The 27,950-nt window shown below is 46.9% G+C and overlaps 1 protein-coding gene across 2 annotated transcripts in view; it reads left to right on the top strand.

The window, feature by feature from the left end:
• The window catches only part of LOC138295431 (brain and acute leukemia cytoplasmic protein-like), a 640,139-nt gene that overhangs the window by 128,124 nt on the left and 484,065 nt on the right, over positions 1–27,950 (top strand). For both annotated transcript variants that reach the window (XM_069233729.1, XM_069233728.1), the window contains exon 2: positions 23,198–23,845. In XM_069233729.1, the coding sequence (XP_069089830.1) occupies positions 23,659–23,845 (187 nt within the window). In that variant the 5' untranslated portion in view covers positions 23,198–23,658. The remainder of the gene's footprint in view (positions 1–23,197; positions 23,846–27,950) is intronic.

Here is a 27,950-nt window from a genome sequence, read left to right as displayed (position 1 = left end):
ATGTTGTTGGCAACCTCAAACATATCACTTTGATCGCCGGTAAATGAGTGGGAACAAATGTAACCCTTTTGATAGTTGCTCTTGTACACCCAAGGTAAACACAAGGAAAATACAAAAAGCCTTTTCAAAACATTTATTGAAATTATTGTTTTTTTATATATGAAAAGCGTGTACTGCGATTCTTCGCAAGATTAACATTGTTAAAATGGTGAATAAGATTAGTAGTTCAACCATGGCAAATGCTGCTAATGCTAAAGTTTGTGTACTCCTATCTGTACCTAAGACTATAATAAATAAAGCATACTTGGAGTACTATTTGCAGATCAGTTGGGATGGTGTAAACTCCATACCTTAGTGTTAGATGTTTGGAAGCCAGTATAGGATATCCTCCTTGGCAGGATGAAGGTCACAGTCAGCAGAGCTGCACCTCAGTCACAGCTCTGCGAGGTTCCATAGCAGTTCCAGCAAAGAAGTGCTCCTCTCGCTGAATAATAGCACAGAAGCTTTTTATATAACAACATAGTGCTCTTATCACACTGTGAGAGAGAAATGCAGAGCAGCCTATTTGTTTCATCTGGCTAAAATGAGTTGTCACCCAACGGTCACACCAAGAAAGTAAACAAGTGACATTGTGTTCTCAAATGTGCTGCCATGGAACTAGCTGTTCAGAATAGAGGGCATCAGTGCCTATCAGAGATGCACATACAGCACGTTCACACACTAAAGTATGGCAAAGGTTACTACTGAAGAGAGAAAGGAGACAGAAGATGTCAACTTTAAGGAGCTGAATCTAAAATGACAACTGCATGCAAGACATGAGACGCTGGTGACATATTTAGAACAGGTAAATGTTTTTCTTCTCTCCTCTGAGATTCTGTTGAGAGCATGCACACCCATTGGTGTGGTGGAGTGGCTTTGATGTGTCTGCCTGTCGAGCCCAGGTTAGTAAACCTGAGATACAACAGTATAATGATGTTTGGGATCTTCCAGAAACTTTGCCTCTCTTCATGATCTCAGTTTTGGATCCATTTAGGTAAAGCTTGTTCTGACTCATGCCAGCCAACCAGAGATTGGTTATGTGTAATATCCCCTACTGGTTTCTGACTGAGGTGTATATCGGTTTTATCAGCAAATATGGGAACCAACATCATCAATGCTTAGGAATTTTGGCGTCCTTGAAGAACACCACAGCTGATGTCTGTGAGTTTAGAGAAAAATGTATATGACATTGTCCGGTGAGCACAGCTGTACAGCAATGCCACTGACCTCTGAAATCTCTGTTGAGCATAGTGGAAACAACATGGGGTTTGTGGTGTCGAGGAGTCCAGACAGTTCTGGGTGCCTAAAGATGAAAGAATTACTTATGTTCAGCAGGAATTATTTGGCTCCTCTGTGCATACAGAATCCATGTTAGACATCACTGAAGAGACTAAGGGGGTCATTCTGACCCTGGCGGTAAAATCCGCCAGGGCCAACGACCGCGGGAGCACCGCCAACAGGCTGGCGGTGCTCCCTTGGGCATTCTGACTGCGGCGGTACAGCCGCGGTCAGAAACGGAAAACCGGCGGTGTACCGCCGGTTCTCTGCTGCCCTGGGGAATCCTCCATGGCGGCGCAGCTTGCTGCGCCGCCATGGGGATTCCGACCCCCATACCGCCATCCTGTTCCTGGTGGTTTTGGCCGCCAGGCAGAGGATGGCGATATGGGGTGTCGTGGGGCCCCTGGGGGCCCCTTCAGTGCCCATGCCAATGGCATGGGCACTGCAGGGGCCCCCGTAACAGGGCCCCACCAAGATTTTCAGTGTCTGCCATGCAGACACTGAAAATCGCGACGGGTGCTACTGCACCCGTCGCACCCCTTCCACTCCGCCGGCTCCATTCGGAGCCGGCATCCTCATGGAAGGGTGTTTCCCGCTGGGCTGGCGGGCGGCCTTCTGGCGGTCGCCCGCCAGCCCAGCGGGAAACCCAGAATAACCGCAGCGGTCTTTTGACCGCGCAGCGGTATTCTGCCGGCGGGACTTTGGCGGGCGGCCTCCGCCGCCCACCAAAGTCAGAATGACCCCCTAATTGTTTTAGGAAGTGATGACAAATGCTGACCAACAATTATTTCCAATTTATTTCTCATGCTCTGGCTGCCTGGAGCAGGGTGGTGAAAGGACAGAATTGCAGCATCAGTGCCTTTTATGTCCTGAAAGGAGTACAAGTGTGTGCTTCAGCTCCTAAAATAACATGTTTGGGTGTCAGTCATGCACTTCCACATGTATTAGTACATTGTAAGCAGGAGGTTGATGCTATCAATTTTCTTCTTGGCTTGTTTTTATAGTTTCTTAGTTATACAAGCAGTGATTGTTTAGCTTTTCATTGTTGCTTTAATATTGTAGATGTTGACAATTCAGTCACTAAAGTCCTGATTTATAATTTTTGGTGCAAAACTGCACTAATGCAGTTTTGCACCAAAACATTTAGCACAGGCTTGCACCATTTCTGTGCACCAGCCGAACACCATATGTACGGAATGGTGCAAGCCAGGGCAAAGGGTAGGCTAGCATAAAAATAAAATGACGTTAGTCGGGTGGGGCTGGCGGTCTGGAAGAAGGGGTTTTTGCACCCAAAAAAAAGACTCTAAACTGCCTAGAGTTATTTTCTGATGCAAAACCATCCATACCACATGACTCCTCTTAGAAAAGACAGGAGTCATGCCCACCACCCCAATGGCAAGCACATGGGGCCAGGGTTCCCTGGGCATGGCCATTGCACCCAATGCCATGTAGGGAGGCCCATTTCAGAGCCCCCAATGCCACTTAAATGAAAAGAAATATATATATATCTATATATATATATATGTACATATATATATATAGATATATATATATAAAAACTTACCTGTACTTACCTATACTTACCTGGGATGGGGTCCCCCACCCTCTGCTGTCCCTCTGGTGTGGGTGGGGGTGTCCCTGGGGGCCTGGGGAGGGCACCTGTGGGCTTATTCCATGGTGCTCCACCATGGAAATAGGCCCATGGGTCCCTTAACGTCTGCCCTGACCCAGGCAAGCTTTGCACCAATTTTTGACCCCTCCTTCCTCCCATGCGGGATTTTAGCATGGGTGGATAAATATGCCGCTAAGACCATAGCGTCATTCTTTGCACGGGAGAGCCTACTTTGCATCTCATTGATGCAAAGTAGGTTTCCACATCCAAAAAATGACTTTAACTCCATAAATTTGGCGCTAGACAGGTCTAGCGCCAAAGTATAAATATGGAGTTAGTTTTGCACCGAATTTGCGTTAAAAAGATAACACAAATTCGGCACAATACGAGTATAAATATGCCCCCAAGTGTTTTGTCCAAGATGATAACTTGAGAAATCTGTCAAGGCTGATTAAAGTGTTAATCACTATTCAGTAAAACCTGACGGTCTTATCAAAGTCAATGAAAATGTTTGTGTATATTCAGTATTGTACTGTCCAGTAGTTATTTAGATTAGTCTGATGGTATTTTGTTCATTGCAACCATCCTTTTGAATATTTGAGTACTAGTAGCAAGTGAGGTTTGCTCTGTTCTGTAATGGACTGGATCTAGAATCAGAATGTTAGGACAAAAATATATTTTGCATAATGACATATTGGATTAATGTAGTCTGTTTTACAATATAATCTATACTTAGAGTCTTTCAGAAGGCTAGAAAGGAATGAACCTTCACATCCAAAATAAATGTTTTTTATGTTTAAAACATATGGGGGGTCATTCTGACCCTGGCGGCCGGTGACCGCCAGGGTCACCGACCACGGGAGCACCGCCAACAGGCTGGCGGTGCTCCCGAGGGCATTCTGACCGTGGCGGTTCAGCCGCGGTCAGAAAGGGTAAACCGGCGGTCTCCCGCCGGTTTACCGCTGCCCCATTGAATCCTCCATGGCGGCGGAGCGCGCTCTGCCGCCATGGGGATTCAGACACCCCCTACCGCCATCCGGTTCATGGCGGGAAACCCGCCATGAACAGGATGGCGGTAGGGGGTGCCGCGGGGCCCCTGGGGGCCCCTGCAGTGCCCATGCCAATGGCATGGGCACTGCAGGGGCCCCCGTAAGAGGGCCCCGCAAAGTATTTCAGTGTCTGCTTTGCAGACACTGAAATACGCGACGGGTGGAACTGCACCCGTCGCACCCCTGCAACTACGGCGGCTCAATTCTGAGCCGGCGTCCTCGTTGCAGGGGTATTTCTGCTGGGCCGGCGGGCGCTCTTTCGGAGAGCGCCCGCCGGCCCAGCGGAAATGTTTAAATGCCCGCCGCGGTCTTTTGACCGCGGTGCGGTCATTTCACGGCGGTACCTTGGCGGACGGCCTCCGCCGTCCGCCAAGTTTAAAATCACCCCCATGATGTTAAAAATACTGAACAACACCAGTTGACAATTAAAAGTATAGAAATCTGTATAAAGAAACCTTCATTGAACGTAGAGTGTGACAAATTCTACTTGCTACGTACAATAAGTAATACCAGGCCTCAGTGTGAATAAATGAGATAGACTTGAGAGAAATCTGTGTGAGATAATTGTTAACAGTTTCCTGCCTGCTTTGAATAATTGTTTTTACCAAAAATATTTACATTTGTTTACACTTCTACTGGTTAGATTTATGTGCTAAAACAATTTCTAAAAGTAAAAAAATGATAAATATCTGATTTTATTTTTAAGATAAATTGAACAGCCAGATATATCTCTGTGTATTATTCAGAAACAGTGACTACTTAACATGCTATGCATGAAAAAAACAATGAAAGAAAGTTTGAGGAAATTCCCACTTTTAGATAACAATAGTAGGTAAGATGTGCCTTCATGTGATTCCTGGGTCACAGAAGAAGAAGAGTTTGGTCTGGGGACACCTAAAGATTTTAAGAGGCTGAATGGCTACTACAGAAGGTATATGAGCAACATTTATCTGGTATGATCATTCTTCATTTGATAAGACTAAAACATTAAGGCCCTCATTACGAGCCTGGCGGTCTGTGACCGCCAGGCTCGCGGTTGGCGGGAGCACCGCCGACAGCCCGGCGGTGCCCCGCAGGGCATTCTGACCGCGGCGCTTTGGCCGCGGTCAGTGCAGGAAAACCGGCGGTCTCCCGCCGGTTTTCCGCTGCCCGTTGGAATCCTCCAAGGCGGCGCAGCTTGCTGCGCCGCCGAGGGGATTCCGACCCCCCCTACCGCCATCCAGTTCCCGGCGGTCCGCCCGCCGGGAACCGGATGGCGGTAGGGGGGGTCGCGGGGCCCCTGGGGGCCCCTGCAGTGCCCATGCCACTGGCATGGGCACTGCAGGGGCCCCGTAAGAGGGCCCCTAAATGTATTTCACTGTCTGCTGCGCAGACAGTGAAATACGCGACGGGTGCAACTGCACCCGTCGCACAGCTTCCACTCCGGCGGCTCGATTCCGAGCCGGCTTCATCGTGGAAGCCTCTTTCCCGCTGGGCTGGCGGGCGGCCTGAAGGCGGCCGCCCGCCAGCCCAGCGGGAATGTCAGAATTACCGCCGCGGTCTTTCGACCGCGGAACGGTAACCTGACGGCGGGACTTTGGCGGGCGGCCTCCGCCGCCCGCCAAGGTCAGAATGAGGGCCTATGACTATGTTTATAACCATTACTGCCTCCTGCACCCTCCCCAAGGGACATAGGGCCATATGTATGAAATTCCTGTTTTGCGATTTCCAAAAAGCAAATCTATAGACATCGCTATTTAAAGAAGATGGGGTCAAGGACTCAGGGAGCAGGAAGAGAAAGATCAAGTTCTGTGAGAGGAAGCTAAAAGTACTGACGGGGGCATGTGTCTCCCACATGGACCAACTGTTTGGGAAGGTCTCCTTCACAGTACCTGAGGCCCAAAAAACGTAGATCAGGAGAAGATCAACTCTCTATAAGTCACTGAGAGGACCGTCCCAGAGATACGCAGAAGGTTGTACGACCTGAGGTCCCGTACAAAGGAGAAGGTGGCCAGCAGGATGGCAGAGGGACATGGAACAGGCAGGGGATCTTCACAACACCGCCATCTGACTCTAATGGAGATATTTATAGAGGGGACCCTGGAAACTGAGATTGTGGGGGCAGTAGCAGACACTGACACCTCCAAGCCAGCAGGCACCAACCAGGGTAAGTCATCTTCTCTTTATGTACCTTTATGTACCAGACATAATATATGTTAGCTAATCCAGAAACCATGCATGAATAACTCCATTGAAGTGCTTGGCCCACCAAGGCAAGGCATCATGGAAGTTGTAGTACACATAATTTTCTTGCTGCACTGTGTGCTGATAACCACACCAAACATAATTGTACAACACAAAAATGTTGCACACACATGCACCAGAGCCACAACAATATTGTGCCCAAACATTAACCATTTATTTTCACTAACTATATGCTTGCATTTCCACAGCTCATAGGCCAGACGTGTCAGGACCTGTGGCAGCCAAAGGGGCTACTGAAAGTGAGGTGGTCATTGAGGTCACAAGACTATCACTCCCTCAGCCCATCACCACCCAACTCCAGCTGAAAGGAGAGCAACCATCTCACCCATGCCAGAGTTTGAGAACAAGGATGAGGGACAGTCGGAGAGCAGGGACCCCAGGGACCCCACAACATCTGAGACTAGGACACAGTAAAAGTGCAGAAGCCAAACTTCAGCAGTCCCTCCAGAGACTTTGTCAGACAACATGTCAATGCACATCCTGTATATGGTGGCCTGGAGAGGTAGATCATCTCCCCACAGAGCCTGCAGACAAAGCAGATACGCACCGTCAGAAGGCAAGTGCAATGCATATCCAAATCGCTGCAGAATATGGAGGAAGGCCAGGATCGGTGGCAAGCAGCAATGGAGAGAGAGCACTGTGTGCAGTGACAGAGGCAAAGGCAGTACCTGGCAAGGTTTGATACCTTCATCCAGGCCATTAACCGGCTTGCTGCCGCAACAACAATATTGGCTAGGCGGACTGTTAACATCCAGATCTGCAAGGGGCACTGCAGCAAAAACAATGCACATCGGCTAGTGCAAGTCACCAGGGCACTAAAAAACCTTCAGGCCCGCAACCTCTGCATCCCCAACATCCCTGCCCCAACTGAGAGTAAAGAAGGCTCTACCCTCAGTGGGATATGCCTCCAGGATGCATACAGTACCTGGCATTCACCCTGCAATACAGCAATACATCTAACAAGGACATGCCAACAGGCACACCACCCAGTGCTGCTGACAAAGCACCAAACCCCAGAGGCTGTAAAAAGTGGCTCACTGTGCACTCAATGAAATGAGTTGCCTTTGTTTTGTTTTCCATAATTTACTTTGTTTTTAATCTTTTAACAATGTGTCATGCATAAGGATGCAATTGATCCTTGCTTGCAACATCATTGTAGCAACCTAAATAAAAGGTGGTCACTCAGTTGTGCCCCATCATGTGTGATGTCTCATTTTTAGGATTTTTTCAATTTCTTACCTCAGAAATAGTTGTTTATCTCTGTGCTTCATGCACATCCCTCTGCTGCACGTGTAGCCTCCTACCCTCTTTCTGCACCTGTAGTGGTGGAAGGTCATCATCAGAGTTGGACTGTATGGAAATGTCATGCAGACCTTTCCGCATTGCAATATTGTGCAGTATGGCTCATGTGGCAGTGATCTTGCAGCTTGTAACTGGCCTGTACAGTAGTGCCCACTGGTCTTGAGGAGGCAGGGAAACCAGGACTTCAGGATCCAAAAGGCCCTCTTTATGATAGAGTGCATTGTCTGGTGTGTGCCCTGTTGTACTGTCTTTCACTTCTTGACCTTGGAGTCAGGTACAGTGACAGCAAAAGAAGGTGCACCATTAGGTCACATTTCACCCACCCACCTGACCACAGTATGCATTGAGTCTGTGATTTACTTACCTAGTAGGACACCATTGACAAATTCACCCAGTGCCAGTCAGTTGTATAGTTCACTGTGGTGGAACATGAATGAGTTGTGTGTGCTGCCTGGTAATCTGGCTATAAGGTCTGTTATGATACAGGAGGCATCACAGACTAATTACATTGAGTGAGTGTGGGCTTTTTCTGTTCCTACATATATATTCATTTGAGGAGGGGGGGCATAGGAAATATGTGTGCCATCAACACAGCCAATGACGTTTGGGAACTGCGCTACCTTGTAGAACATCAGTTTGATTTGTTGCAATGATTTGGGGGTATTGGGGAATGTAATATACTGGTTGACTTTGCTCATCATGATGTCCAGACACCCAAGATGGAACCTGGACAGTGCACTTTGTGTCACCCACCTACCCCTGCCACTCCTATGACTCCCTGGGAACTGCCAGAGGCTAATATATGTAGGCAACACAGTACTTGCATAGGTGGTGGGATTGCATTTCTTATGAGTGTTGGGGCCTGTAGCTGAGGTTGCAATTCAGCAATTAAATCAAGTATCACCTGACTACTGAGTCTTTACCTCTTATAAATCTCCTCCTCTGTCTACCCAAACAGCGTGGCCGTCACCGCAAATAGCCTCTCCTGTCAGCCCCACTGCCAAAATCATCATCCTCCTTGCCAGAACGTGCACTGCTGACATTGTGAAAAAGCCTGGTGCATTTTCGGTACCTTTTTATAGTTTGTATCTTGCTATCACCAGACCTGAATCAATGGTAATTGCATTTCCTAAATGCCCATTTTGTGACTAGTCGCAATTAGGAAGTCCTTTATACGTGCAGTTAGCGATTCGCAATTAGGAAATCCCTATTTGTGGTCTCCTAATTTGCGATTTTCAAAATGTGATTTCTACTAGATGCCTTTGGTACATACCAAAATGCCTTTGTACATATGCTTCATAATTCCTATCTCAGCATGGTTAGGAGAGTTTTACATACATGCACTTAAACATCCAGTCACTTGCAGAAATACACATGCAGACATTTCTATGTACGTCAGGTTGGCTAGCATGCCTATGACTCTGGCACTGCAGAGTATATCCTGAATAAACCCAGTTGGGAAAGAATCAATTTACAGACAAGAGATGTTCCTCAGTTTGAAGAAGATTTTCTTCAAAATGTTTATTCAGGTGACTAGAACTTAAATTCCTTGTGTATGCTTAGTAATGCAATGCAGTAATGCTATGCAGTGTCACATCAAGGTATTTTGTCCATGTTAGAAATCAGGTCTTTGGTTGACAGTCAGGTTATCCCCTGTTCAAGCAAGGACCCTCACACTAGTCAGAGTAAAAGAGAATCACCCTCAGCTAACCCCTGATTACCCCCTTGGTAGCTTGGCAGAGCAGTAGGCTTAACTTCAGAGTGCTAGTTGTGAAGTATTTGTACCAACACACACACAGTAACTTACGGAAAACACTACAAAATGACACAACACCAGTTTAGAAAAATAGGAAATATTTATCTAAACAAAACAAGACCAAAACGATAAACATCCGACATACACAAGTCAAGTTATGAATTTGTAAAGATTAAACTCAAAAATAGCGCTTAGAAACACAAAATGCTTCGATGAGGTGTTAACACGGCGTCGTGACGGAGTCGTTCCCAACAAGCCGACACCAGTGGCACCGGACACAGAGTCGCGTAGAACCCCAAGTACAGTACCTTTGGTGAAGAGTGAAAACAAGTCGATGTGCGCAGTCGGGGATCGCGGCGTCTGTGCGAAACATTGAATCCGCGTACTTCGAGTGGTGTCGGTCACGACGTGGTGCGGCGACTTCTACGGAGTCGCGGACTTCAGCGGGGCTGCAGCAGCATCGGGCCTGCGAAGATCGTCGCGTTCCAGTGAAGGTCTAGGCGTCAGGTGCAGGGCCTGGCACCTCTAGTGCACTTTACTAGGGACTTACTAGTAAACCAAATATGCCAATCATGGATAAGCCAATTACATACAATTTACACAGAGAGCATATGCACTTTAGCACTGATTAGCAGTGGTAAAGTGCTCAGAGTTCAAAAGCCAACAGCAACAGGTCAGAATAAATAGGAGGCAGGAGGCAAAAAGATTGGGGATGACCCTGCATAAGCAAAAAAGTCCAACAAAACCCCCTACCAGCCTAAAGCCAGGGGAGAACAATCAATACCTTGATGTACTTTCCTGATTGGGGCGATAGAACAATGACCCAGGCCCACAACAGCAGGGGCATGTTCCAGTTCTACGGCCTTCCTGACTCCAGTTTGATCTCTCTGTCCATACTCTCAGGGCCCACTAAGTTAACCCATGGGGAACCCTTCTCCACATCTGCAGATACCATCTGAGCAGCACCTAACTTTACTTTGCTCACAGATGTATCCCAATGGGCAGATAGCAACACCAGGGCCAACACAGTGGTGTTGCCCACTCCACCCCCGGGGTTTGACTCTCATCACCCCCCAGGGGCAACTCTGTCCACCAGGACAGCAAGCCACAGTGGCCCCGGACAACTGTCAGGGATGAGAGCCTGACCTCAGGCCTCTCCAACCACTGTGACTGCAGAGAGTGTAGGGCGGTAGCCCCAGGTGCCTGGCACCCTTTGACCACTCTCTCTTCCACCAGGTCAGGGATGACAACCTGACCCTGGTCCTCCCCTCTGGGACTCTGTAACCTCCCTGCCGGAGCAGCACCCCCAGAGTCCAAAATTGTCAGGGTGCTTGTAGTAGCAGTCCTGCACAATTCTTCCACCAGCGCAGGGATGTTAACCTGCAACTGGTCCTCCAACCTGGGGTCTGTACCTTCAGGTTGGACTAGGGCCAGGAATCAGGCTTCCCTCCCTTCTGGGGTCCTGCACCCCCGAACTAGGAGTGGCCCCCTCAGAAGACAACATGGGATGGGCACTGTTAGCAGTAGCCCCTTCCTCCAGGTCAGGGGGGAAACCCTGAATCTGATCCTTCAGTCCAGGGCCTGTACCCACAGACTGGACCGCTGCCTGGCAACCCAGGACTTTCTGGGGGGCATACCTACCCTCCCACCAGGTCCGAGTTTACCCTCTGAACCTGGTCATCCAACCCAGAGTCACCACCCTTCGGTTGAACAATTGCCTGGCACACCAGGACTTCTAGGGGGGCACACTTACCTCCCTTAAGGGACACACCATTCCCAAGGGCCACACAAGAGTCTGGCTGGCGCAGGTCTCCTGACCTTTGCCCATCTGACAGAGTCTGGATTCCTCCCAACCCAGAAATGGTCTCACCAAGGTCATTCCTGGGGGGCTCTGCTCTCAGAGCTAACCCCTGACCCTCAAGGTTCTCCACTGGGTCCGCAACCCCCTCTCAACCCTCTGCCTGGACTTCTGCACCCCCTCACTAGGAGGGGTACTGCCAGACACCAGAACTGGTGGGACGCTGGCTACAGCCACCCCCCCCCCCCAAGTTCTCCTGACACTATGGGGTCTCCCTCAACAGAGGGCCCTACGGTACAGGCTAGGCTCACCTCCTGGTGTTCCCTCATGGAACCCTCCAGGACCTGGGACTGGATCCCGGGCACCTTGGGCCTCAACCCATCCCCATTCCCTCTCCTCTAAGACTGGACATGGGGTTCCTCACCCATCCCACTACACTGGGACCTACCTGGGACACTACAATACTTCCCTACCTCACCTGGCTGGGAAATACCTAGACCACTCCTCTCAGGGGCACCCCCAAATGCGTCTTCAGACTCTCTGGTACTCCCCCAGAAGTCTGCCTCCATTGTAAGCTCTCTGGGGTCAGAGAACTCACAGTCCACAGGGTGTTGGCATAGCTCTGGAAAATAAGGACTAAACATATGCTCTCCAGTAATTACATCACTCAGCCCCTCGCATGAATTAACCAATGTACCCTTCACCCAACCATCCAGTGACTCTGCATTGAAAAAGCACCCCACATCACCCTCCTGAGACTGGTGAGACAGTATCTGACTGTTCCTGACACTCAACCCACACTCTTCTGGGATGTCTTCACACTCCATAACCAGGACTTCTACCTGGGGGGAACCCCTCTCCCTGTCACTCTCACTTAGAGTCAGTAGAGTGTCCCTCCCACCAGTAGGAATATGACTCCCCATGCCAGTTCCCCAATCCACCTCAGGGACCCTCTGCATCACTGGAGCTACCTCATACCCCTGAACCTGCTGGTGTGTGTTAGCTCCCTCCTTCAAGTAGGGCACCACATCTCTGGGCATGTGCATTTCTTCAGAAGCACAGGATATGAAATTGTTGCTGCCACCATTCCAGCTGGACTCAGCCCTCCTGACTGCCAGCTCTTCCAGTTTTAGCTCATAAGACAAAATCATCCTTTTTATTTCTAAGTCTCTTTTTCACTCTTCGAACTCCCTTTGCATCCTCAACTTTTCTGCCTCCAACCGGTGAGCCCTTTCTGCCTGTCTGTCCTGCACATCTTTAGGAGTCAGACCTTTAGAAGACCTACTGCTACCACTCCTGGAGACCCTCTCCCCAGGTGTAACAGGTACCTCTACTACACCACTGTGTAGACTCTGCACTTCCACATCCATATCTTCTGTGTGCCCCCCAGCTTCCTTGGCTGTCTCCCAGGCACTCAGTGCCTCTTGCAGCTCCCCCTTCCTGGTGGAGCTCTTAACGGGACAGGCAAGATCTTCACAGAACTGTTTCAATTGAGCAACTGAGTACCTCTTCAGTTTACCTAATTCAAACACAGCTCCAGCTGTTGCATCTTCAGATTGAGATATGATGGCAACAAGTGCAAAGTTCCATCAGCAGAAAACAAGTTCCCAATGAAGTGAAAAGAATCAGTCAAGGGATCAGCAAAATCATGGAAGTAGAACAAAAAGGAGTCCTTAAGAGAAAAAAGAAATATCACCAAACAAGTAGTATGTGGTCACCTAGTGGTCTGAGATCAAAACAGTAGTGTACACTCAATCACTGTATGTCAAGTGCAAATACAAGTCCAAATCCCAACCCCTGATCACCAATGTTAGAAATGGGGTCTTTGGTTGACAGTCAGGTTATCCCATGTTCAAGCAAGGACCCTCACTCTAGTCCTCTAGTCAGGGTAAAAGAGAATCACCCTTAGCTAACCCCTACTTACCCCCTTAGTAGCTTGGCAGAGCAGTGGGCTTAACTTCAGAGTGCTAGGTGTAAAGCATTTGTACCAACACACACAGTAACTTAAGGAAAACACTACAAAATGACACAACACCAGTTTAGGGAAATAGGAAATATTTATTTAAACAAAACAAGACCAAAACAACAAAAATCCGAAATACACAAGTCAAGTTATGAATTTGTAAAGATTAAACTCAAACATAGCACTTAGAAACACAAAATGCTTTGATGAGGTGTTAATACGGCGTCGTGACGGAGTCGTTCCCAACAAGCCGACACCAGCGGAATCAGGCACGGAGTCACGTAGACCCCCAAGGACAGTACCTTTGGTGAAGAGTGAAAACAAGTCGATGCGTGAAGTCGGGGATCGCGGCGTCTGTGCGAAACGTTAAATCCGCGCACTTCGAGCGTTGTCAGTCTTGCCTTGGTGCGGTGACTTTGACGGAGTCGTGGACTTCAGCGGGGATGCAGCGGCATCGGGCCTGCGAAGATCGTCGCGTTCCACCAAAGGTCACGCCGTCGGATGCAGGGGGCGTCACCGGATTCAGCAGCAGCGTCGGTCCGAAGTCGTCCGAAGTCGATTTCCTTGGATTTCCACCAGCTTTCCTTTCAAGGGCCCAGGGACTGGATAGGGCACCACTTGTCAGAGCAGGAGTCTCTCCAGAGACTCCAGGTGCTGGCAGAGAGAAGTCTTTGCTGTCCCTGAGACTTCAAACAACAGGAGGCAAGCTCTAAATCAAGCCCTTGGAGATTTCTTCACAAGATGGAAGGCACACAAAGTCCAGTCTTTGCCCTCTTACTCTGGCAGAAGCAGCAACTGCAGGATAGCTCCACAAAGCACAGGCAGGGCAGCTCTTCTCCTCAGCTCTTCAGCTCTTCTCCAGGCAGAGGTTCCTCTTGATGTCCAGAAGTGATCTAAAGTCTGTGGTTTCGGGTGCCCTTCTTACACCAAATTTATCCTTTGAAGTAGGCCTACTTCAAAGTAAAGTCTATTTTGAATGTGAAATCCTGCCTTGCCCAGGCCAGGCCCCAGACACTCACCAGGGGGTCAGAGACGGCACTATGTGAGGACAGGCACAGCCCTTTGAGGTGTAAGTGACCACTCCTCCCCTCTCTCCTAGCACAGATGGCTCATCAGGATATGCAGGCTACACCCCAGCTCCCTTTGTGTCACTGTCTAGTGTGAGGTGCAACCAGCCCAACTGTCAAACTGACCCAGACAGGGAATCCACAAACAGGCAGAGTCACAGAAATGGTATCAGCAAGAAAATGCTCACTTTCTAAAAGTGGCATTTTAAAAAACACAATCTTAAAATCCACTTTACTAAAAGAAGTATTTTTAAATTGGGAGCTCAGAGACCCCAAACTGCACATTTCCATCCACTCCCAAAGAGAATCTACACTTTAATCAGATTTAAAGTTAGCCCCATGTTATCCTATGAGACGGACAGGCCTTGCAACAGTGAAAAACGAATTTAGCAATATTTCACTGTCAGGACATATAAAACACATTACTATGGGGGTCATTTTGACCCCGGCGGGCGGCGGGCGCCGCCCGCCTGGAGGGAACCGCCATATGGCCGCTCCGCGGTCGAAAGACCGCGGAGTCCATTCTGGCTTTCCCGCTGGGCTGGCGGGCGACCGCCAGAAGGCCGCCCGCCAGCCCAGCGGGAAACCCCTCCCCACGAGGAAGCCGGCTCCGAATGGAGCCGGCGGAGTGGGCATGTGCGACGGGTGCAGTTTGCACCTGTCGCGTATTTCAGTGTCTGCTAGGCAGACACTGAAATACCCAGTGGGGCCCTCTTACGGGGGCCCCTGCCGTGCCCATGCCATTGGCATGGGCACGGCAGGGGCCCCCAGGGGCCCCGCGGCACCCCCTACCGCCATCCTGTTCCTGGCGGGCGAACCGCCAGGAACAGGATGGCGGTAGGGGGTGTCAGAATCCCCCATGGCGGCGCAGCAAGCTGCGCCACCATGGGGGATTCCCAGGGCAGCGGAAAACCGGCGGGAGACCGCCGGTTTTCCCTTTCTGACCACGGCCAAACCGCCGCGGTCAGAATGCCCTGCGGGGCACCGCCAGCCTGTTGGCGGTGCTCCCGCCGACCCTGGCCCCGGCGGTACTGAACCGCCGGGGTCAGAATCACCCCCTATATGTCCCACCTTGACCATACACTGCACCCTGCCCTTGGGGCTACCTAGGGCCTACCTTAGGGGTGCCTTACATGTAAGAAAAGGGAAGGTTTAGACCTGGCAAGTGGGTACACTTGCCAAGTCGAATTTACAGGTAAAACTGCACACACAGACACCACTGCAATGGCAGGTCTGAGACATGATTACAGAGCCACTTATGTGGGTGGCACAACCAGTGCTGCAGGCCCACTAGTAGCATTTGATTTACAGGCCCTGGCACCTATAGTGCACTTTACTAGGGTCTCACCAGTAAACCAAATATGCCAATCATGGATAACCAATTACATACAATTTACACAGAGAACATATGCACTTTAGCACTGGTTAGCAGTCAATAGCAGCAGGTCAGAAAAAATAGGAGGCAGGAGGCAAAAAGATTGGGGATGACCCTGCATAAGCAAAAATGTCCAACACCCCCCATATTAGCTGACCCTGTGTTAAATGTAAAAAGAAAATATTTTGGCTGTGCTTTATTACAGTCTCATCAGTACCTCTCGTAGGGTTGAGGGTGGAGCTTTAATGGCTCACACGGGTCACTCACTGCAGTGAGGTGTGCATGTCGAGTTGGATGGATGTCTTTCACCACCCTCGTCGACATGTGTACTTGAGAGGCATACTCCCCCCACCTACAATTAGTGAACAGGCCCGGGGCAGGATGACAATTGCAGCTCACCCAGTCTCTAAAGGAGTGCTGTGTATGGCTGCCCTAGCCAATCCTGGCACTGCTGTCATGCTGTTTCAGACATACACAGCAAGGGAGCCATGTCCTCATTGGCTCAGGTGCCATGCATAGGTTTCTGGCTTTTGCGCTGAACACGAGGCAGCACGGGGGTCAGAGGCTCAGGTTAGGTTCACATAATATAGCCAATAACTGTTTGGCTTTGCTAGGAAGCCATGCAGGGATTGGCAATTTTCTGTCCCTTGCTCTCTTCCTTCTGCGTGCCCAGTGCCATTAACAGCATTATACACAAGGTAGCAGAAACAGATACTCTCATCTGGCCACGTACTCCATGTAGCCCTCCTGCTCCAGGGGTGGACTACCCAGTGGTTGCTGTCTCATCACCGCGAACCCGAACGAAGGCCCATATTTAAACTTTTTTTGCACCTCATATTTAGTCATTTTTTGACACAAAAGTGGTGCAATCTTACAAAAATACAATTATATTTGGACGCAAATGGAGCACAAAAAAAGAATAAATATGGGTCAGAGTGTCTGCAGTCACCAATAGTCGTTGTGGAAATTAAACAACAAAGAGGTAAAACTGCAATATCTATTGCAGTTTTTTTTAAATGAGACTCCTTTACTCCAGCAGAGTCAATAATACAAGTAATCTGGATAATATCATATAAAATCCAACTTCACCAACAACAGCGGCCCATATGTAACCAAATAACTGAGGCATTTCTGAGCTGTGAGAGCTGGGCCCGCTGTCCACAATCTGTTCCATTTATTTACTTTCATTATTCACTTAACCCCTTCTCTTAACAGTTATTACTTCCCTATTGCTGTTTTGATTTTTTATTACTGTGCATTCTTTTAAAACAATGTTACTCCCAACTTTTTGTCTCCTGAACTGTAGTTTCTGATGCAATCATGTCACCGTGGGGTAACTGACACGCAAATGCCAAAATATAAATTAACTCCATGAACTATCCTTCCCGCTCTTAGGGCTGCCTAACAACTTGCTGCAGTCAGTGATGCAAACTGTTTGAGATAAGTTGTTGACAAATAGAGTATTGTCTTTTTTTTCTCCGACTACTGACTTTCCTGGCAGTTTGTTGTCCTGGTTCAAAGGCTGTGGTAATGGCTGTTCAGAGAGCCGGGCTTCTGAACCTGTTAAACAATCTTCTGTTTGTTGGGAGGCCACTTTCTCGCAAACTTTAGGACTTTCAAGTCTGATTGATTAAGTGGGTGTATGCAGTGTCCCACAATTAACCAAATAATCAAGTGCCATTTCTGAGCACTGATTGTGAATTTTTCTTCTTGGCTTGTTTTTATAGTTTCTTAGTTATACAAGCAGTGATGATTGTTCAGCCTTTCATTGTTGCTTTAATATTGTAGATATTGACAATTCAGCCACCAAGGCCCGTATTTATACTCCGTTTGCGCCGAATTTGCGTCGTTTTTTTCGACGCAAATTCGGCGCAAAACTAACGCCATATTTATACTTTGGCGTTAGACGCGTCTAGCGCCAAAGTATGAAGAAAGAGCGTCATTTTTTAGCGTGAACGCCTTCCTTGCGTTAATGAGATGCAAGGAAGGTGTTCCCGTCTAAAAAAATGACGGCGACGCAAATGCGTCGTATTTATACTCCCGGGCAAAAATCACGCCCGGGAGTTGGCGGGTCAAAAAACCCCGCATTTGCGCCACTATTTAACGCCTGGGTCAGGGTAGGCGTTAAGGGGCCTGTGGGCTCAAAATGAGCCCACAGGTGCCCTCCCCTGCCCCCAGGAACCCCCCCTGCCACCCCTGCCCACCCCAGGAGGACACCCAAGGATGGAGGGACCCACCCCAGGGACATTCAGGTAAGTTCAGGTAAGTATTATTTTTTATATTTTTTTACTTTTTTTGGGGTGGCATAGGGGGGCCTTATTTGTGCCCCCCTACATGCCACTATGCCCAATGACCATGCCCAGGGGACACAAGTCCCCTGGGCATGGCCATTGGGCAAGGGGGCATGACTCCTGTCTTTACTAAGACAGGAGTCATGAAATGGCGTCTGGGCGTCGTAAAAAAATGGCGCAAATCGGGTTGAGGCGATTTTTTTGCCTCAACCTGACTTGCCCCATTTTAAGATGCCCTAACGTCATTTTTTCCCAACGCCGGCGCTGCCTGGTCTACGTGGTTTTTTTCCACGCAAACCAGGCAGCGCCGGTCTGCTTGCGCCGGCTAACGCCATTCCATAAATACGGCGCCCGCATGGCGCTTCAGAATGGCGTTAGACGGCGCTAACGCAGTTTAGCGTCAAAAAGTATAAATATGGGCCCAAGTGTTTTGTCCAAGATGATAACCTGAGAAATCTGTCAAGGCCGATTAAAGTGTTAATCACTATTCAGTAAAACCTAAGGGTCTTATCAAAGTCAAGCAACATGTTTGTGTATATTCAGAATTGTACTGTCCTGAGTTTTCTTAACTTTTTCACCATCTGTCCCAATTTTTTTAATTATTAACTTAGCTCTTTCTTTTACTGGTTAAATACTTTACTATTTATGTTTTGATTTTTTTCTTTATTGTTCATTCTTTTATTATGATGTTTATCCTGATTTTTAGTTTCCTATTTAATCACTTCACGTTGATGTAACGAACACACAAATGCCTAAAAATCTTGTAACTAGTAACTACCCGAGCCATCTTTGCAGGCCTTAACACTTCCTAACTACTTGCTGCAGTGATATGAGCCAAGAGGCCAATGAATAGCAGCATATTGTTCTTTTTTGAGGCTGTGTTCATGCTTTTTGAACTCTCCAAGAAAACCTGCAATTTTAATTTTACAGCTGCAGACAGAGCTGAATTTATTTGCCTGTGTCATGGGGCGACAGGCGCTTCACAGCGGTTGTAAATGAAAACACTTCCCTCCTAATTCAGGCTTCCTCGGAGTCTGTGCATTTGTCATGGTGGGTACTCTAAAGGGTGTTTGTCACAGTGGTCCTTTTGTAGCTTGTCCATCCAGAAATACCTTTTCTCCTGGGTCAGAACTGTGCTGCAAAACTCAGCCAGACGAGAATGCTAACTATACAATCAAAATAATTCCCATGAGTTCACGCCTTACCTAACCACGGGTAATTCAATGGGAATTTTGATTTTGAAGGGTCTATTGGCATAGGTCAGTGGTGGCTGGTGACTGAAAGCAGTGGTGGGGCACAAATACAAGACGGAATTGCACCTTGTGAGTGAGCCTCACTACCCACGTATTTCCATTCACCTACTCACCCACTGCCTTTAGTCACCTACCCATTTACTCATCCACATTGTCATCCACTGCCATTCACACAACTCTTATACACAGACACCCACATTTTCTCAGCCACTCAGTCATGCCCTGCAAACACTTATTCAAACCAACACACATTGCCCCACCCATCCAGTATCCAGCAGTTTCAGTGATAAAAGCTACACGTTTATTTGAGCTGCAGATTACATGTTTAATATGACATATCAGGTCATTAGTCTGCAGAAGAAATAAAACGAGCATAACTAGCCATGATAAATTACTGGAACCATTACTGCCTTTGAGAGACGAAATCACCTACAGAGGCAGTGAAGGAAAGGCAGAGGAGAGCTGAGAGAACAGATTTTTTTCTTATTGGCTGTAAAAAAGATAGAGCTCCAACTTACTTGTGTGCAGGGTTGTCTTTGGCATATTTATGACTTGAGGTCTTCAGGTCACACTCCTGTCTCCCAGAGAGCCCTGGATGGAGTTATTTATTGTATTTATTCCATTTATCTGCCACAGACTGCTTGTAATGCAGGAAAAGGGGATTTTCTTTGCGCAATGCCACATTCTTTTAATAAAATGTGACCTCTGGTATGTAGACCCTTCTGATCACACCCCACCATTTGAATATATAGGAAAGGGTGGAGAATAATATCGGAGTGGCATGAAGTTTTCAGAAAACCGGGCTGAACAAAAAACGCTCCAAGCTGTTTACTAGCAGGGCTTCTGGTGGAGGAGGAGATAAGCCAGGGATGTCACTGCGTTCTGAGAACACGTAAGGGCTTTGCGTGGGCAAGGCCTGTCAGCCCTACTGTGCAGCTTTCAGCCAAATACTGACGCAGGCGCAGTGGGGCTATTCAAAGTTCCCCCCATATTCACTTGGAAAATGTTGTGCAGAAAATATTTTACTTTCATCATGTAATTAAATATATGCTTCTCTAGAGAGGCCAGAAAAGGCTAGAGGCGCAGCCCCTTAGCCCTTGAACACCAGCCGCCCCTGGCATAGGTGTCTCCAAGGATGAAACAATGCTATCCTCCAAGTCAACATGTTCAAATGTCTTGCAAGCAGATCAGTTGCCATCTACCTGTCTATCACCAAGTAAGTCTCTTACCTACTAAGGTGCCCTGAGACTGACTGAATGATTTGTCACCCATTGTTGGGCTGGGATGTGGGACATATTTAATGCAGAAAGAAATGGGGCTATTTTTGTGGGGGTTTAAATATTTCAAGACTACATGTCACAGTTGCTTTATAAGACTTTTTGCTTTCTCTAATTTGCTTCAAAATGCACCACTTACCGTTCTATTTTTCAAATCTTTCTTGATTGGGAGGAGGTGGTTCTTTCCCTCCTTTCCGCAAGCCCAGCTTTTCTCAGTTTGGCTTGTTTGCTTTGCTCATGAAATATACTCATGCCCAACTTTTATGCCCCACCACTTTCAAAACTCTCCTGCCACCACTGGTAATCTCTCTGCTTTGCACATAGACGAAGAAGAAGAACATTTATTGCAAGTTACTCAACATTCCTATATTATCTGTGTTCTAAATGTGGCTTTTGTAAAACTGCAAAGAGCTGCAAATCCAGCTCATCTGCTCTGCGTCTTCACAGTAGCATCGGAACCCGAGCTCCATTTAACTGCAGAATAACAATATTTAGGTTTAACTCTTTTTATCTTATCCAAGGTCCCAAGGTAAATCAGTCTCAACAATAAATAACCCAAGATATATGGACTGCACATCAAATTGGTGGCCTTACAATAGCACATCACTCTGTCTGACAGCTCAATATTCCAGTACATGCATGGCAACCACCAACTGGGAAATTTAAGAGGGGTATAGAAAAATAAAGAAGAGGAATAGGAAATATGTTCCCACTCACTATTTATTTAGTAACTGCATCTAACTCATTGTGCTGGTTTCAACCGATACATCCAGCTGCCACAGGGAGGCTCATATCACATTTCGTCTCAAACCATTCAATTTTTTTCATGTAAAGTGTCAGATTTCTTTTCCTTGCTAGAAAGTTTCTCGCGGTGTGCAGGTCAGTAAAAGCATAGCTCATTCCTTTACAATACACACAGAATTTAACTGGAAGCACTGAAACCTATTGCTGTACCCTTATTTTTTAAATGCTTGGAATTTCTGCCCTTAGGGTGTATGGGTCCTACTCAGGTCTGGGCAGTGCTTAATTTGTAAATAAAAATGTGCCGGTGCCCAAAGCCCTCCTCTTAAACACGCGGCTGCTGCAATTAAATGTGGGAATACGGAATTACTGAGGCAGCGTAATCCTGAAGCCATCTCGGGTCTCTTCAATCCATTTAAAGCCACTCCCTGCCCCTTCAGCTCACTCTTACAGAGCTCTTCTTTCTCCCTTTGTGACGCTTGTCCGTCTTTCTCTACCTCCCTCTTTCCCATTTGTGTCTTTAGCTCGCAGCAAATGCTTGAGGCAGAAGAATAAGCTCCGGCCCTCAAAAATAAGTGCCGGTGTTCAGCACCGGAATCAACAAGCACAAATTAAGCACTGGGTCTAGGAGAATCAAACCTCTTCTCTCGTAATAATAAATAACTTGATTTTGGAGTGAACTGTGGCTTGAACTCTCCCTGCACTCAAACAAGGTATACTGCTTTGGGAGGGAGCCGTGTGATGGGCTGTGGGGATGGATAGAGTATGCATGGTTGTGGCTATGGGCAAGGAATGGGGCTCACAGCACATGGTGTGCTGATTGTCAGCAGATCACGTGCTGGCATAAACGACCCTGTGTGACAGCGGGAATGCTCTCCTTTTGCTGCAAAGGGCAGATGCATGTCTTCCACAACTCGTATTTAAAAACATTGCACTTTGCAAAGCTTTCAAATTTAAAAGAAAAATCACCAAAAGGTGATCAATCGACTTGGCCCCTTCTTGCAACTAAGGCTCATATATATGGGAAATTGACAGAACGCGAAGCTGCGCTAAACTTGGCAGCGCCACGCTCCGTTATTTGCACAATGCAGGGATGCGCCATATTCAAGTGAATACAGCGCACCCCTGTGCTGACCCCTGCTCTGGCACTAAATTTAGCTGCCAATGCAGGCATCCTTGCACCATCGAACAAGGATATCTGCGTTGAGAGGAATGATTGTTTATGTGCGGGAAGGGACACATAAACAATCACTAATGGTGCTTTGGGACTTCTGTGTGTGCTGCAGAATTCAGCACACACAGAAGTGCCAAAGGGTAATTTTGAAATGATTGTTTATGTGCAGGAAGGGACACCATCCCGCACATAAACAATAATTTCTGGCATTTTGCTTCTTCTATCCGTGCTGCAGAATGCAGCACACATAGAAAAAGCAAAAAACAAGGTGGAATAAAAGTATTTCTCCTCGTTGTGTCTTGCTAACGCCACCCCAGGAGTGGCATTAGATTTTGGCACTGCCTCAGGTTTACGAAATCTTCTAAATCTGAGGCAGCTTCAAAATGCAATGGGTGTTGCTATGGCAGGCCCACAGCAACACCCATTGCACGCCCCTCTGATGCAGATAACTGCATCGGAGGGGCCCATATTTACAAGGAGGTGTAATGCCACAAAAAGTGTTGCTACACCTCCTTGTTAGTATGGAGCATAAGTTAGTGCCAATGGAGCACCTCGTAAAGTGACGCTCCAGTGGCACTAGGGGCTCATAAATATGCCCCTAAGTCTTCAACCCATTGCTTTGCCAGCCTCTAAATGACACCCTCAAAACGTGTGCATCTGTGACTTAAGAGTTGAAGGGGTAGAAGTGACTTAGCACCAAAGCTTTAGCGCATCTCTACACTTTGCGCTCTCTAGAGGCCATTCAACAAGGTGTAGTGATGTAGCGAGTCATTATTTTAATGCAATGATTCGAAGCAGAAGGTAAATGAACACAATAATTGCAGCAGGAGTGCACATTATACTGATGGCTTGGCCCAAAAATACCTGGGATGAGGATGTGAAAGTGTAGAAGGGGAGGGGGCGACTGAAATGATGGAAAAAGAAGGGCTTTGAAGGAAACTCTGAACAATAAGCTTGCATTTTATCTTTTCTTTCTAGATAATGAGCATAATGAAAGAGCAGCACTCCTGCTAATGGGGCCTTCTTGTTTCTGAAAGATTCTGCTCGTTGAAAAAGAAGAGTTTTGTTCTCAGCCGTCCAGCTGACTCACTCTGTCAACAACACTGAGTCTGTGAACAGAGCAGCATAGGGAAGGGATGCTGCTGGGACCCCATGAAGCTCAGTATAGCGTACCACTGGTTCATCCCTGACCCAGCCCAAACCAGAGACAAGGCATGCAACTGTAAATCTGTACCTCAGGCTTCAAAGGGTTTTCATCAGTGAATTATTCCCTGCTAAACGTGAAAAATTGTTCAACATTGGCAACTGCAGGAGATGGCAGCTGGGCTCTGAGGATCTCAGCATGAAGACGCGTGGCCAGGATGGGATCCTGTGAGAAGTTGAAATATGTTCAATTATAGTTTGGTTTCCTACCCTCACTGACAAACCCACAAGCAAGCATGGGTTGTGGAGGCAGTCGGACAGATGCCCTCGAGCCCAGGTATCTGGAGAGCTGGACCAAGGAGACCGAGTCCACCTGGTTGACGAGCACCGATGCTGATATCCCGCTCTCCTCCATCCAGAATATCCCTTCTGAGAACAACTCTGAGTCTGGTTATAGGGCAGAGAAAAAAACCTTGAATGCAGGTAAGGGAATGCTGTATTGTTCATACCTGTACTTTTGAAAGGTCACCTGCAGAGAAGGACGGTGCAAGGCAGCCAACCAGCATTGTATCATGGAAGCGTAACACACAAAGGTCTGCTCAGGTTATGAAGATCTGTAGAATCTGTCTTAACCAGCAAGACCAAGCATGACTGGTGTTATTCGATTTTATGTATTTGTCTGACTAGAAAGCACCATAATTGCAAGAGATAATGACTGCAAACAGTTTGGGATATGGTGAATTGGCAACAGTGTTTTTTTTAACAGTGTGTCATAATATGAGTCTATACCTAAGACCTAGGTTCACGTATCTTCTTTGGGGATAAGTTGGAAGTTTGTTTGAATAAGTCAGTTTTAAGGTCAACCTTGAACTGACCTTGGTGTAATTGTGACCTTATGGTGAACTGTTATGTCGGAATACCAAGCACAGGAATATTGTGATGCATAAATATTGTAGCCAGAATATGGGCTACCAAAATACACTGAAGGTAAGTATATATGTATTTACAATATTTACTACTCTTACCTCCCTACCTACGTATCTTGAAGATATTCATCAAGGTACATATATGTGATGTTGAGTATAGTAAGTCTATATTTATCTGTTGATCTTCATTAAACATTTGTAGTCAATAAGCTGGCTTCGATTATTTGTAGCACAGTATTTAAAACTCGATATTCCTGTAGTGTACCCATGCGGTGGCCTGAGCTTTCTATACTTTAGCTATCATTTGCAGCAGTGTTTTGAGCGTTTTTGCCTAGATTCAATGTTCCACTGGCAACCAAATACATGTTATGCTTCTATGGGGTCCTGCTATCACATGTATTGAGTTGTACAAATGTTGCCTAGTTTTGTGTCCTACAAGTTTATTTGTTTTTGGGAAGATCTAAGTAGAAGCAGTTTCAGTTTTCTTAAGTGTTCAAAATATGCCATTATGAGGAATATAGCTAATTCTGCTCTTTGACTGCAGTGAAGGAAAAAGTCTGATGTACAAAGCTGTTTATGAGTGCAAACCCTGCAGTAGCCAAATTCAATGTGTGCAACCACTGGTATTTATTCTATTTACTAAACATATTTTGCAAATCAGAAGGGCTGTTCCATTCCGAATCACAATTAGGAGGGAGTGGGGAAGAGGCATCCACTTTCTCTCCTTAGTCATTATCTTGGTAAAAGCAAGAATAGGTTTAGTGCAGACATTGTTTTTACAGGATTGCTATTGTATTAGCAGCGTTAATCCCACCTTTGCAAAGGGTGATGTGTTCCAAATGACTTAATTGACTAGAATCATGGCCAAAGCTGAATATAGCACACAGAGGTTCATAAATTTCTCAATGGGTTGCAAAACTAGACTAGGGCCCCCATTTTATGTGATCTTGTGAATTGTCTGGATTTTCCCCAATCCTACATTTACCAGTAACTCTGTTGGTGGGGAAAATTCAGATCTTTACGAGTTGGATCCTCCGGAAACACTAAGAAATAAAGAATTAGCAGGGAAATCTAATTCTGGGTCCGATATCCCCGATAATTCCTCATTTTGGATCAGAATTTCACCAAGGTAATTTGACTTTCAAAATCTCCATATGTAAGTACTGTTACTGGCCCTAACTAAAGAGTTTACCTATTTTACCCAGAACTATCAAACATGATGGAGGGGCTGGCAGTGACCTTAAGTGCAGACTGGACAAGATCTAGAATGCCTTCAGGATGCTGAACAACATGTAGAGGCCATCTCAATACAGCACCACCATGAAGTTGAGGCTTTACCACAGCTGTGTATCTGTTTTGCGGATCACAATGATGGCCGATGAAAAAACAGAAATATTGTCGTGTGGGCTCTCATTATTCTAAATGAGACTACTGGATTTCTAGGTAGAAGGATCGATAACGGTGTGGGGGACTGAGTCTGACCCACGTGTAAAGAACTCTGTCACCCTAAATCCGGTTGTTGCTCCGGCTAACTAGCAGTGCCTCATTTCTCCCACGGGGAAGAAATGATTGGGCAGCCGAGCGCATGACATCTTTGGAACTTCTCAGGGAAGTCGTGGTCACTCAGATCCAAACCAACTCTCTCATTCACAATATGGTCTCATATACAAATGACAAAGACAGTATGAGTTTTATATAATGTTTTAATAAAACAACTGTATTTTAGATATTAAGGCGTGAGCCGCAATAACCAGAACAATACAAAATAGTAGGATGGATATAGTAACCAGGAGAGTAAAACATAGAAATAAAGCTATCATAATTCCTAACCGTTTCTACTCTCCCTCTGCTTGTTCTATTTAGAGCACAGCATGTTAAGCTTTCAGCTTGCCTATTAGAATCACTGTGGGGATATCAGCCCTCATACCTGAGCAAAGACCTGTGATCTTGGTTCAGCATCTGCAACGAGGCAGTCAGCGTCAAGTTGTGGTTCCCTGGTCGGAATCTCCCTCTTGCGTGTACTGGGACAAGGAAGTAATTTTATAACTAACATGTCAGCGTGATCACAAAATGTCCCTACGCAGGAATGCCCAGTCTAAACTCTTACCACGTCTATCGGCAATGTACCAGACTGTATCCTTGACTGAAGCACAGAGTAAACATGTTATGGAGAACTCCAGTGCTGAAGTAGGCAAAACAGTGTGATATGAATAAAAAACAACACCGTAGAACTGGCTATTTGAAAAATAACAGTACGAAGCCTAATAAAAAACATGTAGAGCAAAGTGCACAGAGGCTCTAAGCTATTAGCAAATGAATAAAATATATTCAGGGCAAAATGCACAAAGGCCTAAAGCCTGAAGCTAAAGCGCAATGAATACGTAAAACTAACCACACTACACCCTACCCTTGTCGGTAGCAAGTGGTTCCAATAACATAAAAGGATGCCCTAAATATAAACAATATCTAAAACAAGTATTTCGACAAGGTGAGAAGACAACAAAGTCATAAATTTAGGTAACATGTGAGCATAACCAAATTCAATATAGTGTCAATTTTGTAAAATCCAAACATCAGACAGAAGCAATAGAAAGTAGGAGTTCCTCCACTTCGATATATGTCAATATCGGAAGATCCACGCCACAAAGTACCATGGAGCAGGTGTGATCCAAAGCCCCAAAACCATTCAGGGCGGCACCCCGTGTAGGGCCTATGAAAGAGACACTACCATCTTCCTCCAGGAAGGGAATCTCATAAACTGCCTCACGAAGCAAGCGCATCCGTAGTGCACAAGTCTGGGAATGAGCCCTCATCGGGAACATCAACAGATCAGCATCAACCATTGGAGGGCGCTGCAATGAGAGACAGAGAGCCAGTGCATGTTCAAATGAGCACCAAAGGCACCGAAACACGGGTTGCACACAATCCAAAACCGGTCTGAATGACAGAGACCAGTCGCACTCCAATTGTCCCAGGAGTGTTGCTCCAAAATGCTGCATCATGCGTTCACGACAAAGCTGCGCTGATGGGAGCAGCAGTACAGGATCTCGTCGTGACGGGACAGCCATTGCGAAAAAATAGCAATAACAGCAAGACTCCAGCCAATAAAGCCAAAGTAATCGGGAAACCCCCAAAAACGCTTCAGAAAATAGAATGTATAGCCGAGGGTATCAAACCGAATATAGAAGAGAAGGTATGAGCAAAACCAACACCAACGACTTTGAAAAAATGTGCAATACCAGCAGTGCTGGATGCATTAAATATACGTCCCACAAGTTCACCGAAGTGAGTCGGAAAGTTAGTATTCAAAAGGGACTGTATCTCCGCCGATGAGCTTGCCACCTGAAGTGCGTAGGTCTCGCTAGCAGATGTAAGGGCCACATGCTTTTGAAACAATAAAGCTTTTAGCCGACTCAACTTGTCGAAATCAACCTTGGAAGTAGCAATATGAGGCCAGATGTCCGCTACCTCCCTAATTTGAGTGGGGGGAAACAACACATTCCCGCAGCACGTAACGGCCTTGTTGACAACGACGATGTAAACTATTCCGGCACGCATGCCACAGCAGCGTTCGCTGTTAAGAACAATGTAACTGCCGTTAGAAAGCACCTGGAAAGTGTTTTTAATAACCGGGACTGGAACTCCCTTCAGATAACAAGCTA

Source organism: Pleurodeles waltl, chromosome 5 (genome assembly GCF_031143425.1).
Source record: "Pleurodeles waltl isolate 20211129_DDA chromosome 5, aPleWal1.hap1.20221129, whole genome shotgun sequence".
In the NCBI taxonomy this organism is placed as follows: Eukaryota; Metazoa; Chordata; class Amphibia; order Caudata; family Salamandridae; genus Pleurodeles; species Pleurodeles waltl.
This window is presented reverse-complemented; position numbering and strand designations above follow the sequence as displayed.